General features: G+C 34.1%; 1 protein-coding gene across 11 annotated transcripts in view; it reads left to right on the forward strand.

The window, feature by feature from the left end:
* The window catches only part of DMD (dystrophin), a 1,181,561-nt gene that overhangs the window by 564,115 nt on the left and 600,398 nt on the right, over positions 1-17,048 (forward strand). For 9 of the 11 annotated variants that reach the window (XM_042035506.1, XM_042035543.1, XM_042035536.1 and 6 more), the window contains 7 exons: positions 765-944; positions 2,916-3,044; positions 4,554-4,724; positions 8,227-8,349; positions 9,822-9,959; positions 11,861-12,013; positions 12,938-13,120. In XM_042035506.1, the coding sequence (XP_041891440.1) occupies positions 765-944; positions 2,916-3,044; positions 4,554-4,724; positions 8,227-8,349; positions 9,822-9,959; positions 11,861-12,013; positions 12,938-13,120 (1,077 nt within the window). The remainder of the gene's footprint in view (positions 1-764; positions 945-2,915; positions 3,045-4,553; positions 4,725-8,226; positions 8,350-9,821; positions 9,960-11,860; positions 12,014-12,937; positions 13,121-17,048) is intronic. The other 2 variants (XM_042035575.1, XM_042035585.1) reach the window with 2 other exon arrangements.

The raw sequence follows: 17,048 nt of genomic DNA on the forward strand, positions 1-17,048 counted from the left end.
AATTTCTCTCATAAAACTGGTTATATGTGAAATTAGGTGTAAGGAGTTTGTGCCTCTGCTTGAGTATTCAGCAAGACTGCTATACTTTGCATTGTCATCTCACTGTTTATTCTTTAAACACCCACTTTTACACAAGTTGTCTAAATATGTTGGGATTTGGTGCTTTTGTTGGACTTCTTGCATGTTGCAGCAGATATTAAGCCAGGAATAATGAGTAAATTATGCTACATATCAGTTAGATCTATAAGGTAAGACAACAGTGGGAAGAGATGCTGGCAACCTAACTTTATAGCACTGCATATATGTTTTAGTTATTCAAGCTTAGAAATGCCATGAGCAATAGCTTATTTTAGTATTTTAGTTTGCAGAATGAAATCCCAAGAGAATGTAATGAAAATATGCATTTCTACAATCAGGAAACAAGTTTAATGGAAGAAAATTACATGATTTCTTCTGAAAAAAATTGCATTTAAAAATATTAAAGTAATAAAATATTCACTAGAATATTTTTGATAGAGTTTTATGTCTTAAGATGTCATCGTGATGCTGTATTATTGTCCCATTTATTATGTAAGCTTTGTGCTGTTTGCTCAAGAGGAATAATTTGCTTTGTACTTGCTGGTCTTCACAGAATGCTTTCCCTTCCTGTAGGAACTTAGACTGTGTTTTCTGGTATAAACTTGCTGCCTGTTTTTATATTTCATGTTCTCAGTGTGGATAATTTTTAAGTCCCAGAAATTTTATTTCTTGTTCTGCTCATGTAGGCAACACGGAAGGAGATTGAGAAACGCCAGGTCCAGCTTAAGAGCATCAGTGATTTAGGAGAGAACTTGAAGGGAGTGATGAAAGGCAAGGAAAGTCTTGTGGACGATAAACTCAGCCTGCTGAACAGTAACTGGAAAGCAGTAACTTCACGTGCTGAGGAATGGTTCAGTCTGTTACTGGTAAGGAAAATACATTTCTTCACACAGAGGAAATGTTGGTTTCCAGTTGTACGTGCCCAGCCTTATAGAAGTGCTTTTTCTGGTGCCTTGGACTGTGCTTATTGAATACGCAGGTACACAGACAATCAGATTGACTGTTGTTTAATGCACTGTGTATGTTTCAAGAATCTGATTGATTACTGAGTGGAATCTTGATTGTTAGCAGTTTTCAATCCTGTCTGTCTCAATAGTTCTTGCATTGTTTTTGGTTTAGGTTTTTTTTCCTAATAAATGAAATGCAGTTTCAAGGACAGAGACTACTTCAGCACGACTCAAGTGAAAAAAATAGTCAAATAAGTTGAGTAAGTCTTAGTATTGATAGCAACAACATCAGCTACTTTTGGCTGCATTAGCCTTTCTGTTTGGAATAGTACAGTTGGGAAATAAGTTTCCACTTGCAAGTTGGTCTGGCCCACAGGGTAGTTCTGGTGTGTGTGAATTAGATTAATTTCAGAGGCAACTAAATCATAAGCTCTGCTCAGGGTGCACACCTGATGTGCTGAAGGACTGTGATCTGGTCTTTCAGAACTTCCTAATCCTCCCTTGGATAGTTTTATAGGGCATGTTTAGGTGGGGGTAATTCCTTAAGGGGACCAGATTAAGCCTAGTAGGCAATAAAATCCCTAATACACATTTCACAGATTCAGGAGCCTCAGGCCTAGCTGCCTCAAACTACGGATAGTCCCAGAACTTTATTCTGCCTTCAAATACATTCTGTCATGAAGAGGTGACAGTTTGAACCCATAACTACAGAAGGGTCTTAACCACTGGGCTGTCAGAATGCTTTGGGAAATCTTGCATGCTGTTTCTGTTCCTGAGAGCATGGGAATGAAGTTTCACCCCAGAGAAACTGAAATGATTTTAAGGGTATTCTGGCCTTGATCATGACTTTTCAGAGCTTGATGTATTAGAGCTCCACTAGAGTCTGTATGGCTGCATTACAAATATTTTGGCAATAAATTTATAACATCACTAAAGGGCTTCCTCAGCTGAGTGCAGTATCCAGGTGAAAGTATCAGGAAAACTTAAGAATTTCATTCAGAATCGTGTAGGTACACAGATTCAACGTGGAGCTGATTACAAGAAGCATATGGTGGAGTTTACAGATTCATATAGTTATGTATTCTTGTACATCCTCTCTTTCTGTGCTTTGGATTCTATGGTTAATATTAGCTAAAGCACATGATAAAAGATCTAAGAGAGGTAGTTGAGGTTTTTTTACCAATTTTAGAACAGTGTAAGATAAAGGTACATACATTTGGGGGCCAAAGGAACTGGTAATACCTTTGATCTTGGGTGTGTGATTTGCATATGTATTGTGTGGGATATGCATAGGCCACATTCTAGTGAGCTCACCAGAAAATACCAAGTTTTAAATGAAGCAGAGAAATGAAGATTAATCAGAATATCAACTAGAATAACTTTTAAAAAGCAAAGTCTCAAAGCAGAGAAGTTAGATAAAATATCAATAAAAGGTTCACACACAAAGCTCCCAGTCTTGACTGTGATTTTGCAAGTGCATCCTTGTGGCTCTCTGAGTTTCAGTCAACTTACTGGCTTTCCAAAATGAATTCTGTACCTCATTCTTGGGAAACACCCCTTTGCACCTGCAGTAGGTCTGGCTAATAGCTTCCTGTTCCTCTCAGCAGCCTCTCTGTGCTGCCAACACCCATGTCTTGCTGTGATTTTATCATGCTGCTGCCTGTCTCTCTCTCTCTCTCCCGTAGAATGTCTTTTTAAAGAAACCTAACATGTAAAGTGAAGCAAACAAACAGATTCTATCCTTCACAAAACAAGAAGTTACCGTGTAAAACAAAAAAGTTTTCATAGTGTCATAATGTGTGTATGTTTGCCACAGTTGGCGTAACTACAGTTGCTATTTCAGTTCTGATTACATTTTTTGTATGCAGTATTTACCTTTTCCACATACAGGAATATCAAAAGCACATGGAGGCTTTTGATCAGAATATAGCTAATGTCACTACTTGGATGTATCGTGCTGAAATACTGTTGGATGAATCTGACAAACAAAAACCCCAGCAAAAAGAGGAAATTCTTAAGGTAAAAAAAAGTGGTTTTCTGGAAAGCATTAATTTTATTCTAAAAAGGACTGTGTCAAAACTAGCATATTTCAAAAGGAATTGCAAATTGATTTTTTTCTGTGATAAAGCTACCCTCTGGCAGCTTTTAGATTACTTAATAAATTTGCTCTGTAATACCAAAATAAAATCCCCGCAGAAATAAAATCAGATTGTTATTATAAGTTTCAGGAACATCCTGGTGAGTAGAACAGCAGATTATTAAACGTATGTCTGCTGGAAAATACTCCTTTAACACAAGGTTTTGTTTTGTTTGAGCAAAATCTTTTTTTTTTCTGTCCCCTTCATTTTAAATTGTATTTCTGTTTTCTTTTCCAATATCTATGATATCTCTGTCATATGATTGTCTTAATTCTATAAACATTGTTTACATTGAGGCCATATTAACAACATAGAGAAGAATATTATATAGTGAACTAGCTGTAGAATCCTGGGTTAGCGTACTGAGCAGAAGGTTTTAGTTGGCCAACTGCATCTTTTGACCCACTGATGGAAAATTACCTTGTAATATGGATGTGAATGTTAACTATCTCATTTAAAATACCTTCTTTAAGAACAACACCAAATTATTATCTGTAGGGATTTTTCTTTTTCTTCTGAAGTCAATGTGAAAGTTTACTTTGTATTGAACTCCATGGTCAGTACATACTATCTGAGTAAGAGTTCGCAAATCCAAATCAGAATTGTATTGCTGACACTAACATAATGATGCCATTTACTACAGCAAAATTTTAAAAACTCCAAGGCAGAACATAAATCGATGCCTCATTGATCTCAGCAGGACTACAAGACTGGTTTTTGTAGATGAAGGAACGATTCTGCCACAATCAGACACAAAGTAAAATTATCAATACCTGTTTATATGTTTTTTGCATTGCACAAAGGCATTTCATGCAGACAGTGAAATGTAATTCTTAATGCCCAACTGTATTTCTGATTCCCAAATGCCTTGCTATCTTTTTTGGCCTCTGCCTGTACTGCTTACTGTTACGATTACTATTGCACAGGATAAAGGATTTTACCTCTTTTTTTTTTTTTTTTCTTTGTTATTCTGGTCATTTTTAATTGCCTGAACTTTGACGTAATGAAAGCAACAATTATACCTGCAAGTTCTATAATACATGAATTAGCAGCTCTTCCTAGCTTTAGGAACATAGAATAATTCAGTGCATCCTGAAATATGCTGCAATATTATTGCAGATAAGAATCTGCCTAGAAATAATGATCACCATTAATTTCCTCTAAGAGATATTAAAACAGACATGTAGATACTTTCCTGCTATAAATTTGAGGGATATGAGTGGGAATGTTATCTAAGGTGTTTCTACTGGATTTACACACTCTTGCATAATTATCTGAATTTGCTTTGTGGTTTTGCTCCCTATTCCTTTGCACACTTTCTCTCTCTCTCTTTCTCTCTCTTTGCATTTATTACTAACTTCAAGCCCTGTCTCTTGCTCACGGACTGTAGCGCTTAAAGGCTGAGCTGAATGACATTCACCCCAAGGTGGACTCTGTGCGTGACCAGGCCAGAGACTTGATGACAAACCGTGGGGATCACTGCAGGAAAGTAGTAGAGCCTAAACTCTCAGAGCTCAACCAGCGATTTGCAACTATATCACAAAGAATAAGGAGTGTAAAGGTAGGAGGACTTGCTTCCGTAAGGAGATGCATAAAAAACGGTGTTTGTATAAGGTGTACAATTGCAACTACATGGTGGGCTGCAGTTCCTCCAAAAACTAAGCTTTTAAAGCAAAACAATGTAGAGCCTAAGGATTTATTTTTTATTAAGAGTGAAGATTTGGGGGTTTTGGCATTAAGGTCTTTTTTCACTGTTTCATGATTAGAAGTATTCACTGACTTTATTTGAGTGTAACAATGATTACTTCATTAACTTACAAAAACCGAACATCTGAGAATTAGTAAGTCTCTAACTTCTCAAAGTATGATTAGCGTTTTTTCATATACATTGGGTTTTGAGAGTTAATTTTTCTTCAATTGCATTTAGTCTTTTCCTGTGAGTCTGGGATTCACAGGATAGAAATAGATAGGTAGAGATTATATCAATTCTACTTCAACTACTCATCTGTACAACCAGTTTGACTGTTAAATATGAATTCAGCATAGATTAGGTAATTTTTAGCCAAATTGTGGTTTCTGAATTGGAATGAAGAAGGACATAAACCACCTACTTTCTCCATTTATTTGCTGCCTTTATTCTGAAGAGCTATTCAGCAGATTCAATCAGGCAGCCATGCAGGTTGGTATATAGGATATGGGAATGCATGGATCCTGATCTAAACTATTATTGCTGGTCACTGCAGTAGCACTGGAAATAAATGTGCAGAGGATCCATGGCAAAGCAGGAAATAAGCTTGGCAAAAAGCATAAGCAAAGAGACATGGTTTCCATGAGTTGTCTGGGGTCTGTGCAGGGCTCAGTATTCTGCCTAATCAGCACATCTTTGTGGATATTTGGGTTTCTTTAGGGTTCATTTCTTAAATGAAATAATGTCTTCTGAGTAAAGGTAACAATTTTTTTTCCTAATGGCCATCAGTAGTATTTCTGCCATTCCAACTTCTTACCTACTTATTACACATGTACAAACTGTAGACTGAGGATATCTTTGCAAGGAGCCCAAACAACTGTGTTATCTGATGGTTTTGCTCTGAACACCTGCTGTCTGCAGTCTGTTGTTGTAAATGTACAGAGCTGATGCAGCCTTTGGTAGGATCCTGTGAAATTACTGCTTGTCCTAGGGAAGAATGGAACGGCCTGTAGATGGCTTTTTGGGGGTTCAGTGTTTGCACTGCATGTTGTGGGCTCACTCAAAGAAGGCACAAAAGATGCTTATCAAGAAGAAGTGTCTGCAGAACACAGCCTGCAAATGTCTTCCACCTGCAGCCTTGTCTCTCAGGTTTACTTCCATTTCTGAAGACAAGGTGGGCTGGAATTGGCAACACCACGCTAAGATTTAGAGAAGTGCCCAGCAAAATGAGAGAAATTACTACAACACACAAATTATATTGGTAAATTAGAATTTAGAGGACCCTTTTCAGGACTTTGGAATGCACAGGTAGAATATGATTGACAAAGGATACTTTTAATAATAAGTATTGCATCAGATAGAGAGGTAAAAACTGGTCTGAATTATTGACTATTCTACTGACTTGCTATATGCATTTGGGTAAAGAACCAAATTACTGGGTACTTTTTTACTGTCTACCTGTATAACGTCAGTAATTGCACTTATGATTTCAGCTTCATGAGCTGGAAAATTATTATTATTATGGGATGATATGCTTCCTAAGTGTTTTTGGTTTTTTTCCCCATATTAAGGTTTTTGGTTTTTTTTTTTTTTTCTCCGTGAAAGATTAAAACATAAATTCAAGAGGATTGAAAGCTCTCATAACCTATTTTCAACAATTTCTCATCTGTCTTCGAATTAGCTATATTTTTTCAAATACTAACAATAATCAGTACAACAGTGAAGTAAGTAAGAAATGACCCATTAAGTCAGAATGGTAGTATATAATTTCATGTGCTGAATTAACAGAATCTTCATAGTGTACTGAAATGAGACTTAACATTTTCAAGTAGTCTTTGAACATCATTCAATTACTCAAATTAATTTAGTATTTTTCCTTCCACTTTCCTTTTTATTATTGTTTTTAGCCTTTTTCAGAGACTATAAATTTATATTCCAATTGTATTAGTTGGTTTGTCTTTTAATGAGATTTAAGTACTTTAGAAAATATGCTTCAGTGCATTTGAGAAGAAATTACTGTGTAGTTTTCTATTATCTTTAACTCAGCTGAAGTGCATGATGAGTGTAATTCTGAGCCTCTTAATGAAAATTTGTGAGCACAGTATTATTCTCTATAAATAATGTACATTATTATGTTTCCATTAGTGTTTGTAAGTGTGCAAATTTTTTTTGTTGTTAAGTTAATCAACCAGATACAATTAAGGCTTTTTTACCCTGAGTCTTCCAGGTCATCTGGAAACAGATTTCATTTGGCATCCAGTCTCTCGTGTTTTAACTGATTAATTTTTATTGTTTCCATCTTCATTACAAATTTTGCATATAATAATTGCTAATTGTACCAGAGGAAAGAGTAAAAGAGAACTAGTTAGGATATAATGTGCTTATGTCTTTAGTAAGAAGACAGGTTGTATGTCCAAGAGTTCCTAGATCATCAAAAAACATTAATTACTCTAAGTCTAAATTTTATGCAAGAATCAGATTTTCTTTCTTCTTCTTGCATTTAGAGCTTTGAAAGAAGAAAAATTTTCTGTTGATCATTTGCAATGCACTTAATAAATACATTATATACTGTACATTAAACTATTCACAGGCACTTGTGTCAGATCAGCAGAAGGGAGTGTACTGTTGTTAATAAGTAGCACTTGTAGGAGAGTTCAGAACTGTACTAAACTAAAGCACCATAATTATACTGTGCTTTATTTTGGGAGAATTGAGCCTACTTTTTTTTTTTTTTTTTGGTTGACATTTTTTTGTTCCTGAATTTTTGTTGAGGCTTTTTGAAACGACAGCTGAAGTTTTGTTGATTTTTGTCCCAATGTGTTACAAAATACTATTAGGGGAATATCTTACAAAAAGATTTTCTGTCCTTTGTTTTCTATAATTCACCGGACACTTCTGCTATTTGTGAGAGAAAAATGATTTCAAAACTGAACAAGATTAACATTAAAAATTTCTTAATTATTAATAGTAGGGTTTTTTTCATCTGAATGGACTGCTTGTTGCTGGATGAACAATTTCTGACAAACCAGACTTAACCAAATAGTGTAAACATTTATTTTTTTAGAAAAATATTTTACTATTTATTTGGACTTGTTCTTACACACAAATGTGACAATATGTTTTATTTTTTCCTTTACAAATTTCACTCACCATAAAATTCTTTTGTTTACTTATATGGAAATTCTACATAAATTCTTACCTTTGTTTGTATCTTCGGGTATTTTGAGTATGATGTAGATATTTTTCAATGTTTTGGAAAGTCTACCATTGTTTTAGCAATAGGGGGTAGCACTGATATCTCTTTTCATTTCTGTTTCTAATAAAACTATTAAATGTGTCCTTTAAATAAGTAGTCTTTGTATTTCTCCCATTTCAGCCCTTCATTCCTTTGAAGGAATTGGAGCAATTTGACTTCGATATACAAAAAATGCTTGAACCACTGGAGGTTGAAATTCAGCAGGGAGTGAATCTGAAAGAGGAGGACTTCAGTAAAGATATGGTAATTTGGTTGAAATGGAAGTCTGAGAAAAATAAGCAGGGAGATGAAAAAACCTGAGTGAAAATCAGAAACCCATATTTGTGTCAGGATCTTTAGATATAACTTGGGCAAAATTTTGCTATGTTAATATATTATAAAATCAAAAGTCCATATTAGCATTAAGTAAATTTTTTTGTGCTAACTTAATTTTTAGTTTGTCTGAAAAGCATTTCTTGTCCCTTAGGAGAACACTAAGCAGACCAGGAATGTTATCCATGGGTTCTATACTAGTACCAGCAGTATTAAAGAATATGGAATGAATATTAAAATCTCTGTAGTAGTATGAAGACCAGGAAAAGTCAGAATGATGTATCGAAGTAGGCAATATAGTGAAAGAAAGCATTCAGAAAAAATAAATGCTCTTGAAAGGAAATGCCACTTGCCAATTTGTTCTTAACCAATCTGCTTATAGCATTTAATGTAAATAGGTTTTGTGGCTGTGGTAAGCTTTATTACTTATGTTTTATTGGTGCAAGTAGTAAAACCCTTTATTCATATTAGGTGGGGGGGACAGGGGGGAAGGAAAAAGAAGAGTAAAATACTGTAGTGCTTTGCTACTATTGAAATTGTGGTGTGTTTTCTCCAGAGTGATCTTCAGAGGGATGATATTTCTTGGCTGGACAATAAGGGAGATTTGTCTTTAGAACCCTCTCTTCTTGAGTCCTCAGCAAGATCAAATATATATTTGTTTACAACTGATATAAAGACTGAATGTTATTTTACTTTTAAGGAATTCTTCGAAGGTGTCTGTTTCATATCACTGCTGGAAGGATCATTACAGGACTTTCTTTTTTTTATGCAGGAAAAATAAAATTTAAGGCTGTGTGTGCTGCAGTGGTAAATCTAAGTGAATCAAGTTTGATGGGGCAGCTTCCACTACTTGAGTGTATTTTGTTCCCTTTCTTTACATCAAATGCTTAGCATGGTTCAAGATACTCCCAGAAGCTGTGACATAGATTCAGCTTCAAAGATTCATGGATTTGTAGAAGGCTTCTACATAAAAAATAGTGATATAATTTTCCCTGTCAGAATAGCTGTTTTGCAGTGTGATGATACACAGAATGGTCAGTAATTGTGTGGTCTGCCAGCATACTAGCAATTTCAATTTCTACTGACAGTGATTTAGAATATTTTACATATATCTATTCTTTTTGTTTGAAAGTAAAATATATTTAAAACTTTTGCCTCTAATTTTTTAATGCTTTTATACTGGATGCCACATAAGATCTAATATCAAACATCTATAGATTTGCAGATGCTGTCTTACTTTTATCCCTCTGCATATATTGTAGAAAGCAAGTAAAAGTTACTCGATCATCAATATACAACTGCAAGTAGCTGTTACGTGATTACTTTAGCATAGTCATATCTACTAGTACTTAAGTAATAATTAGATTAAAATGCACATTATATCGGTTATTTTTTCAACTCAGAGTGAAGAGGATGAGAGCACAGTGAAAGAATTACTGCAAAGGGGCGAGAGGCTGCAAAAGGGAGTCACAGATGAGAAAAAACGTGAGGAAATAAAGAAAAAACAACAGCTATTGAGGACTAAACATAATGCTCTCAAGGTATAGGAGCTACAGTTATAAGCATATGCTATTAAAACATTTTTTCTTCATTTCAGGCCATTGTTTTGTTAAATGAGTTGTCATTACTGTTTAGAGATGAGTAATTTAAAACTATTTGGCTATAGACATATTTTCTTATACAGTTCTCTTGCTGCCTTTCAAAAGGCGTTTTACAATCTCCAGTTTGAGAAGTACTGTCTCACCCTCAGCATTACAACTGTGTGATTGCCAACTGCACAATACAGATTTCTTCGATAATTCCTTTTTTCACATATTATGTGTGTTTTGTATTTCTGCAACAGCACTCAAGACCTTAGTTTAGAATCAGTCCCCGCAGACTTGGATTCTCAGTTGAATAACACCCTTCTGGCCATGAATAAGTTGGTTTCTCCTTCAGTAAAATACTTACACGCTACATTTTTTGGTTAGAGGGCTGGCTCCAAACTCTCTAGAGCAGGGTAGGTGCTAGTACTGACAGACATAGCAGCTGAGAGGCTGAAACCCAAAACTGGATGTGAAAATTCTGAGTTGCCAGAATCCAGGAGGTAAAGCTGTATGATATTCTTCCTAGAAACACACATGGTGCAAAGTATTTGGACCAGCTAATAGATATAATTGGAAGTGTCATCTTTCCATGGCAAATATAAGTGATGAAAGATAGACTCTTACAGCTGGAGGGTTCACATTGGTAACCTACCTGGAGCTATAGGCTCTGGCTACAATAGAAGAATTTTCATCTGGTCAGCAAGCAGAATTTTTCTTTCTTTCGATAATTCTGAGTAAGTTTTCTTTGGTTTGGGGAACATGGCACGTTTACATTTTGTTATTACTTATTTATATGCATCCTCTTTCCTTTCCTGTGAATTTCATTCTAATTCTTACAATTTTGCAGACCTGTGTGAATTCAGGAGAAGGATAGCTAAAATATACTGTTGTTTGGTCCACATTTAAAAGAAGCTTGAAATCTATTGGGTGTGTCTTTGACTGCTCCAAGCTAAATGGAAGCAATTCATAATTTTTATGCTGGAGAAACAAGAACAGTGTTTGTTGCACTATGCTATTGACCAGATCATCTCTGGCTGTTTTTTATGGCATAGTGATGGATTTTACTTTGGGTGACTCAGTTAAGGCATTCACCCTGGTGAAAAAAAAAAAAATCAAGAATGGTTGAGGCAAATTAATCTGAGTATTTTTATATAAAATGTACCAGTAATTTTTTAATTTACTTCATAATAAGAAATTACAGTAATTAAAATATTTTCTGAATTCTGCATGAGTGAAATTAAGCAGATGTATATTTAATAACATTTATAAGGGAAAAAACCAGACACTGTATACCTTCCTGCTAAAGAGAACTTTTAATACTTTATAAAGCAGTTATAAACACAAGACATTTGTTATGTACATGGTATTTAATTTAGAAAAAGGAAACCTGTCTTTGCAAACATTTCTGCATTGCAGTGATTTTCATCTGAATAGCTACAGAGTTTTCATGCAGGCTAGAAATCCACAGGATTCCACAAAATACAGAAGCCCCCCTTTTGGCTAGATACTAAGTGGGCTGTGTTTCCATCTGTCCAGTAAGTATTCTGAGCAGAAGTGTTGTATATAAAATATTGACATTTATGTAAGAGCCTTAACTTCTCTGAATATTGGTGACTGTCTCAGTGGTTTATTCAACATGTGAACAACACTGAAATAGGTAACCTCCTTTAAAACAAACAAAAAATGTTAAACTGATGTAAATATGTTCAATTACTCGTATACTTGCTATAAATATCAACATTTAATTAAAAAATTAGCAGCCTTGTACACTTACTTTCCCTTCAGTGTGCACACATGCCAGTTCATATTTTATAAGCCTTTAATTCATATTCTAATAATGTCTGCACTGTGAACAGGACTTGAGAGCTCGAAGAAGAAAAAAGGCTTTAGAGATTTCTCATCAATGGTATCAGTACAAGAGGCAGGCTGATGACCTAATGACATGGCTGGATGACATTGAGAAAAAGTTAGCCAGTCTGCCAGACCACAAAGATGAGCAGAAGCTAAAGGTAATGTTGTTTTGGGTTGGCAATGGTAGATCTTTTTGAATGATAGCTTATTAATTCAACAGACAGCAAATGCAACAATCCTATCTTACAGAAAATTATAAGTTCTGTTCTTTTTTTTATATTTATAGTAAAACAAACCTTAATTATCTGTGTTCAAGCTGACATTTCTTTGTTGTACTATATTTTGTATTTGTTTCTTATACAGAATGCTATATAAATAATCCGAAACACACTAAATATAATGTTTTGTCAATAATACAGAAAGTGTGCAATGTATTAAGAAGCATCAAATGTTTTCTAGTAAAAATTGTAATTGATTTTATGTATCTTTGTTCCAGATGAACAAATGACTTACCGATATATGGATGACCTCTATCTCATGTTAGCACATTCATTTTCATCAGAACATATTCATATGTCACTGTCAAACTCTATAGATTTATTTACATACTGTCAAAGGTTTTCCTGGTTTATTTTACATCGTCTTTCTTTGCTTCATTCTCTGTTGAGTTTCCCACAGAGTAAAACAGGAGTTAACTAATACATTAAAGAGTCTAATAGTATATTTGTAAGCTGTTCGAACACTCTTTGTCCTGAATATGCTGACCCTTATTGAGAAAATAATTTCTCCAATTGCCCGTCACAGTGTACTAGCAAGAACCTGAACATGGAAACTGTTGGCCTTTGCTAACAGTTTCAGAGTGTAATAGCTCTTAGGATCTCTACAGCCCATCTCCAAGAAGGTTCTTCAGTTTCAGTTATTTTTGTTTTGTTTTAATGTAAAATAAGATATTAAGTAGCTGTAAATTTTACTTGTGACAATAAAATGGAAATGGATTTTCTGACAGAAGTATTTTGCTAATTTTAAGTTGATTGATCTAGTTAGCTAACTGTCCTGGGCCCTGTATTGGTTTTGCTCACTAGGAGATTGGTGGAGAATTGGAGAAGAAGAAGGAAGATCTGAATGCGGTGCACAGGCAGGCTGAACGCCTGTCTAAGGATGGGGCTGCAAAAGCAGTGGAGCCAACCCTGATACAGCTCAGCAAGCGCTGGCAAGATTTTGAGAGCAAATTTGCTCAGTTTCGAAGACTCAACTATGCACAAATTGTGAGTTGTTACTGGCAAACCCATATGTTTGCAACTGCTACTACTAACAGCATCCTACTAACAGTGAGAGCATCAGGGTCAGTGTCAACTCTTCAGATATTAATAAGAAAAGCCCTATTGTCTGCAACTGGGGGAAGCTTTATATACTCTAATACTATAGTGATCTGCTTTGGTCTTAAAACTGCCCTTAAGTTAAATCAGTCAATTACAAAAAACTCAGCAATGAAAAATTTGTGTTGTTTTCTGTTGCCTCATTATTTTTCCATAACATTTATCGGTTTGAAAACATTAGTTTGCCATGCATCTATTTTGTTCACTGAACATGTGAAACACAAAAGTTGTCTTTTCCAAACTACCCATCCCATGCCAATTTTAATTGGTTTTTTTATTTGTCCATAACATGTTATACTCACTTTAGGAAGTGATTCAAAAAATTCTTATGATGCTATATATATGTGTCCTCTTCAAATTCTTGAATTCTCAGAGAAGTTTTTGTAAGAAAATGTAACTTTAAATTTGACAGGATGAAAACATAATTTTACGTACCATCTTCATGTCTTCTGATTTTGAGTTGTTTAGTTGTATATAAAATATGATTATTGGTATGGTTTATACATGCTGCAATAACTGGGTAAATAAAAGGGAAATAAACTGTCACTGTTCCAGATTGATGAACAAAATATGTATTGAGTGTTACCCATTTGGAAGTTTACCAGAGGTTTTGCAGTTACATGACAGTTTTTTCTTGCCATTCCTACTACTCTGCTCATTGTCTTCTGGGCTTTTGATTTTATATGAAGAAAGATAAGATTTGCTTTCATGGAAGTTGTTGGGATTTTTCTGTAATTTTAAGGTGCTAGTAGTAAAAGGGTGTTTCATCAAAATGTAATTTTATTTATTTATTTTTTAAATGCACCTAGATTGCAGAGGGAACATACTGATAGGATAATGAAAATTTAAATATGTGAAGTGTTATTTTTAATTGATATATGCTAAACTATGTTTTTAAAAAGGAAAAAAGTTCCAATAATCAGCAATATGTATAAAATTTTGATAAATATAGTGCTCTATATAATGTACCATATTGTGTATTTTTAACTTTTCTAATATTAAGTTACATAATGTATATGTAAAACTAATACTTTGGATAGTTATGCAGTTAATGGAATCAATCAGAGAAACATTAACTTTGGTTTGTATGTTATTAAATCTTGTTCCATCTGATTACACTATTCAGATTACTACGGTTTATATTAAACTTGATGGATGTAATCAGTCGTAAATTGTTTATATTGACATGGAGCTAGAGTGAGATTCACTTTGTCTTGTAAATGAGTTGGCTTTTTTTTAATGAATATATTTGTTGCTTTGATAATCAAGTAAGAAATCAGATTGTGCATGCAATTTATATAAAAACATTCTGCTGTCACTGTGCTTTTTATGTCACCCACCACCTACCATGGCAGGGGATGAATATATCTATTATAAAATTTTACTAGCAGATCAATAAACTTTATTTTAGCATATTTTTCTTTCAAATATATAAGGTAGATGCACCAGCATGTTTTTGAATTGCTCAGATGAATGCACTCACCAATTTTTAAAATTCATGTAACCATTACGTATGTTTTTATTCTTAAAATATATAATTATATACTATATTTATAACCTTGAAAGGTTAAATTTTTAATATTCTCAAATATTTCATGCAAGAAGGCTACTACTTAGTATTTATCTAGGGAATAAGGTTGTCCAATGAAATTTACATGTACACAGGACAATTACTGTATCCTCTCATTTCTCATTAAAAAATCTTGCTCTGTTGACAATTGCTAAGGTGATATTCATATGAAATATTTTATAATTTATACAGAAGCTACTGAGACTTGGGAGAGGCAATATATTTTCACAACCCAAATCAAAGTGAGAAGTGCAACGGCCTTGTTATTGTTACTGTTTTGACTTTGCTGAATTAGTGAAGCAGTGAATTTCTTTAGGGCTTTTTTTCTTCAACAGCTTAAGTACCTACCTCACAGGGATGTTGTGAGGATTCATTAATTGTTTGTGCAAGACCTTAAAATGCAAAAGAAAAATGAAAATTCAAACTATTCACTTGAACACATGCATATACCATCAAAAATAACTTCCACAGAGATTTTCTATGTTAACAAACAACTGAATAAAGCCATACAATGAAAATACAAAATTGATTTTTTCTTTAAAGCAAAAGAAATAGAAAACTGCTGCATTTTTTATTTATAATTTATGATGTATTCAATAAGAGTTATTTAACAACTGAAAGTTGTTATTATAAATCAGTGAGGGTTTGGTTTTACTGTGTATCTTGCAATTCATTATGCTTCGTTGAATAAATATAGCAAGACTGCACTGAAGAAAACCTTTAATTATCTTGCTTAATGACAGATTTGCATTTCTTACCTTTGTTGGAACTAATATATTTTTGATACCAAAGTGTGAAATTAGAATTATCATGCTCCCCTGGATTTTACTTTTCCCCGGTATTGGGAAGACCTGTCAGAGGGATATAGGAACCATGACCTTAGAAGGATTTGTGCTCTCTAGAGCAATAGATTGTTGCAAAATCCTCGTTGTCCCACAAATACATAGCATTAAATATCCAACAACTAATTGACAAATATATATTGGTGTATATTTAGGAAAAGGGATTTCGTGTCACCACTTTGGGGAAGAGAGTGTGATGTACCACCTCAAACATGCATATTCTGTTTAATGGCATTTTTGAGATATTAATCAGTTTGGTACAGTGGTTCTCTGTGTGAAAACTGTCACTGAGTAACATGTGACATTCTCTAGGGAAAAAGGTGGGTTTATGGCATTCACAGATTAAACATAGTACACAAATACATAAATGCAACTGCACACAACCTAAAATTACATTGAGTGGAAAAAAATTTTTGGAGTTCTTATCTTGCAAGTTTCTTCTCTCCCACAATGTGGCAAAATAAACAGTGGGCAGAAAATCAGTTGGTAGTAACCAGTAGTGAAATCTGAATAACTTATTAAAAAGAGTGGAATATTTTACTGTAACTTTTTAAAATTACAATTAAACACTAAATCCCACTGAAATCCATGACAGTTTAAGATACTCTTCAAAAAAAAAAAAGCTTTTTTCAGTTCAATCCTAAAAGAGTATATTTTTGAATATTAAAATTGCATGTATTTTAAAAAAAAAATCAGTAAAAAATAACATTAGAGAGCTTAAGGGACAATTATTTCTAAAGTACCTGTGCAGAATCTGAGATCATTAAGCCTTGGCCATCACACAGCATTTTTTGAGAAAAGTTGTCAATTCCCTCTGCTACAGACTAAACCTAAACCTTCAGTTACACTGTTTTTCTGCAACTGTTTAACCACTATTACTGGGTGTTGAAAACAGTTTTCTGTTGCAGAGAAAAAGCTAGGTTTGGATCAGTTAATTCAAGTCAGGATCTATATCGGTTGTTGATATGTTGATTAAATTTAATTGAATTATCCTAATGTCTGTTTTCTAGATTTTTTTCCCCAATGCTTTCATTTCAACCGTCTATGAGCATGTTTGTGTCATGACTCAGGTTAGATTTTCCTGAGCTGACTGAAATTATTCTGTGTGTAGAATGCTGAAGGCCTTTATCATTAGAAAACATTTTCTAGATGAACACAGCTGCAGAGCCTACACTGTAAATTCTTATTTCATATATGCCCTATTACCATATTTTATCAAGATACTCAACATTCTTTCAGCTGTTATACATTGTGGTCTTTCAGCTTTCCTCTCTTGGGTCAGCTATGCATACTGGAAATAGTAGGACAGAGTATTGTTTGGACAAGAGAACCTCTTGCAATCTGTCAAAATTATGTGTCTCTTATTGTATAAACAAGCAAAAAAAAATAGGCTTACCAAAGTCAT

Source organism: Corvus kubaryi, unplaced genomic scaffold (assembly GCF_017639235.1).
Source record: "Corvus kubaryi isolate FWS band 111438036 unplaced genomic scaffold, C.kubaryi_AGA036_p1.0 133, whole genome shotgun sequence".
Taxonomy (NCBI): Eukaryota; Metazoa; Chordata; class Aves; order Passeriformes; family Corvidae; genus Corvus; species Corvus kubaryi.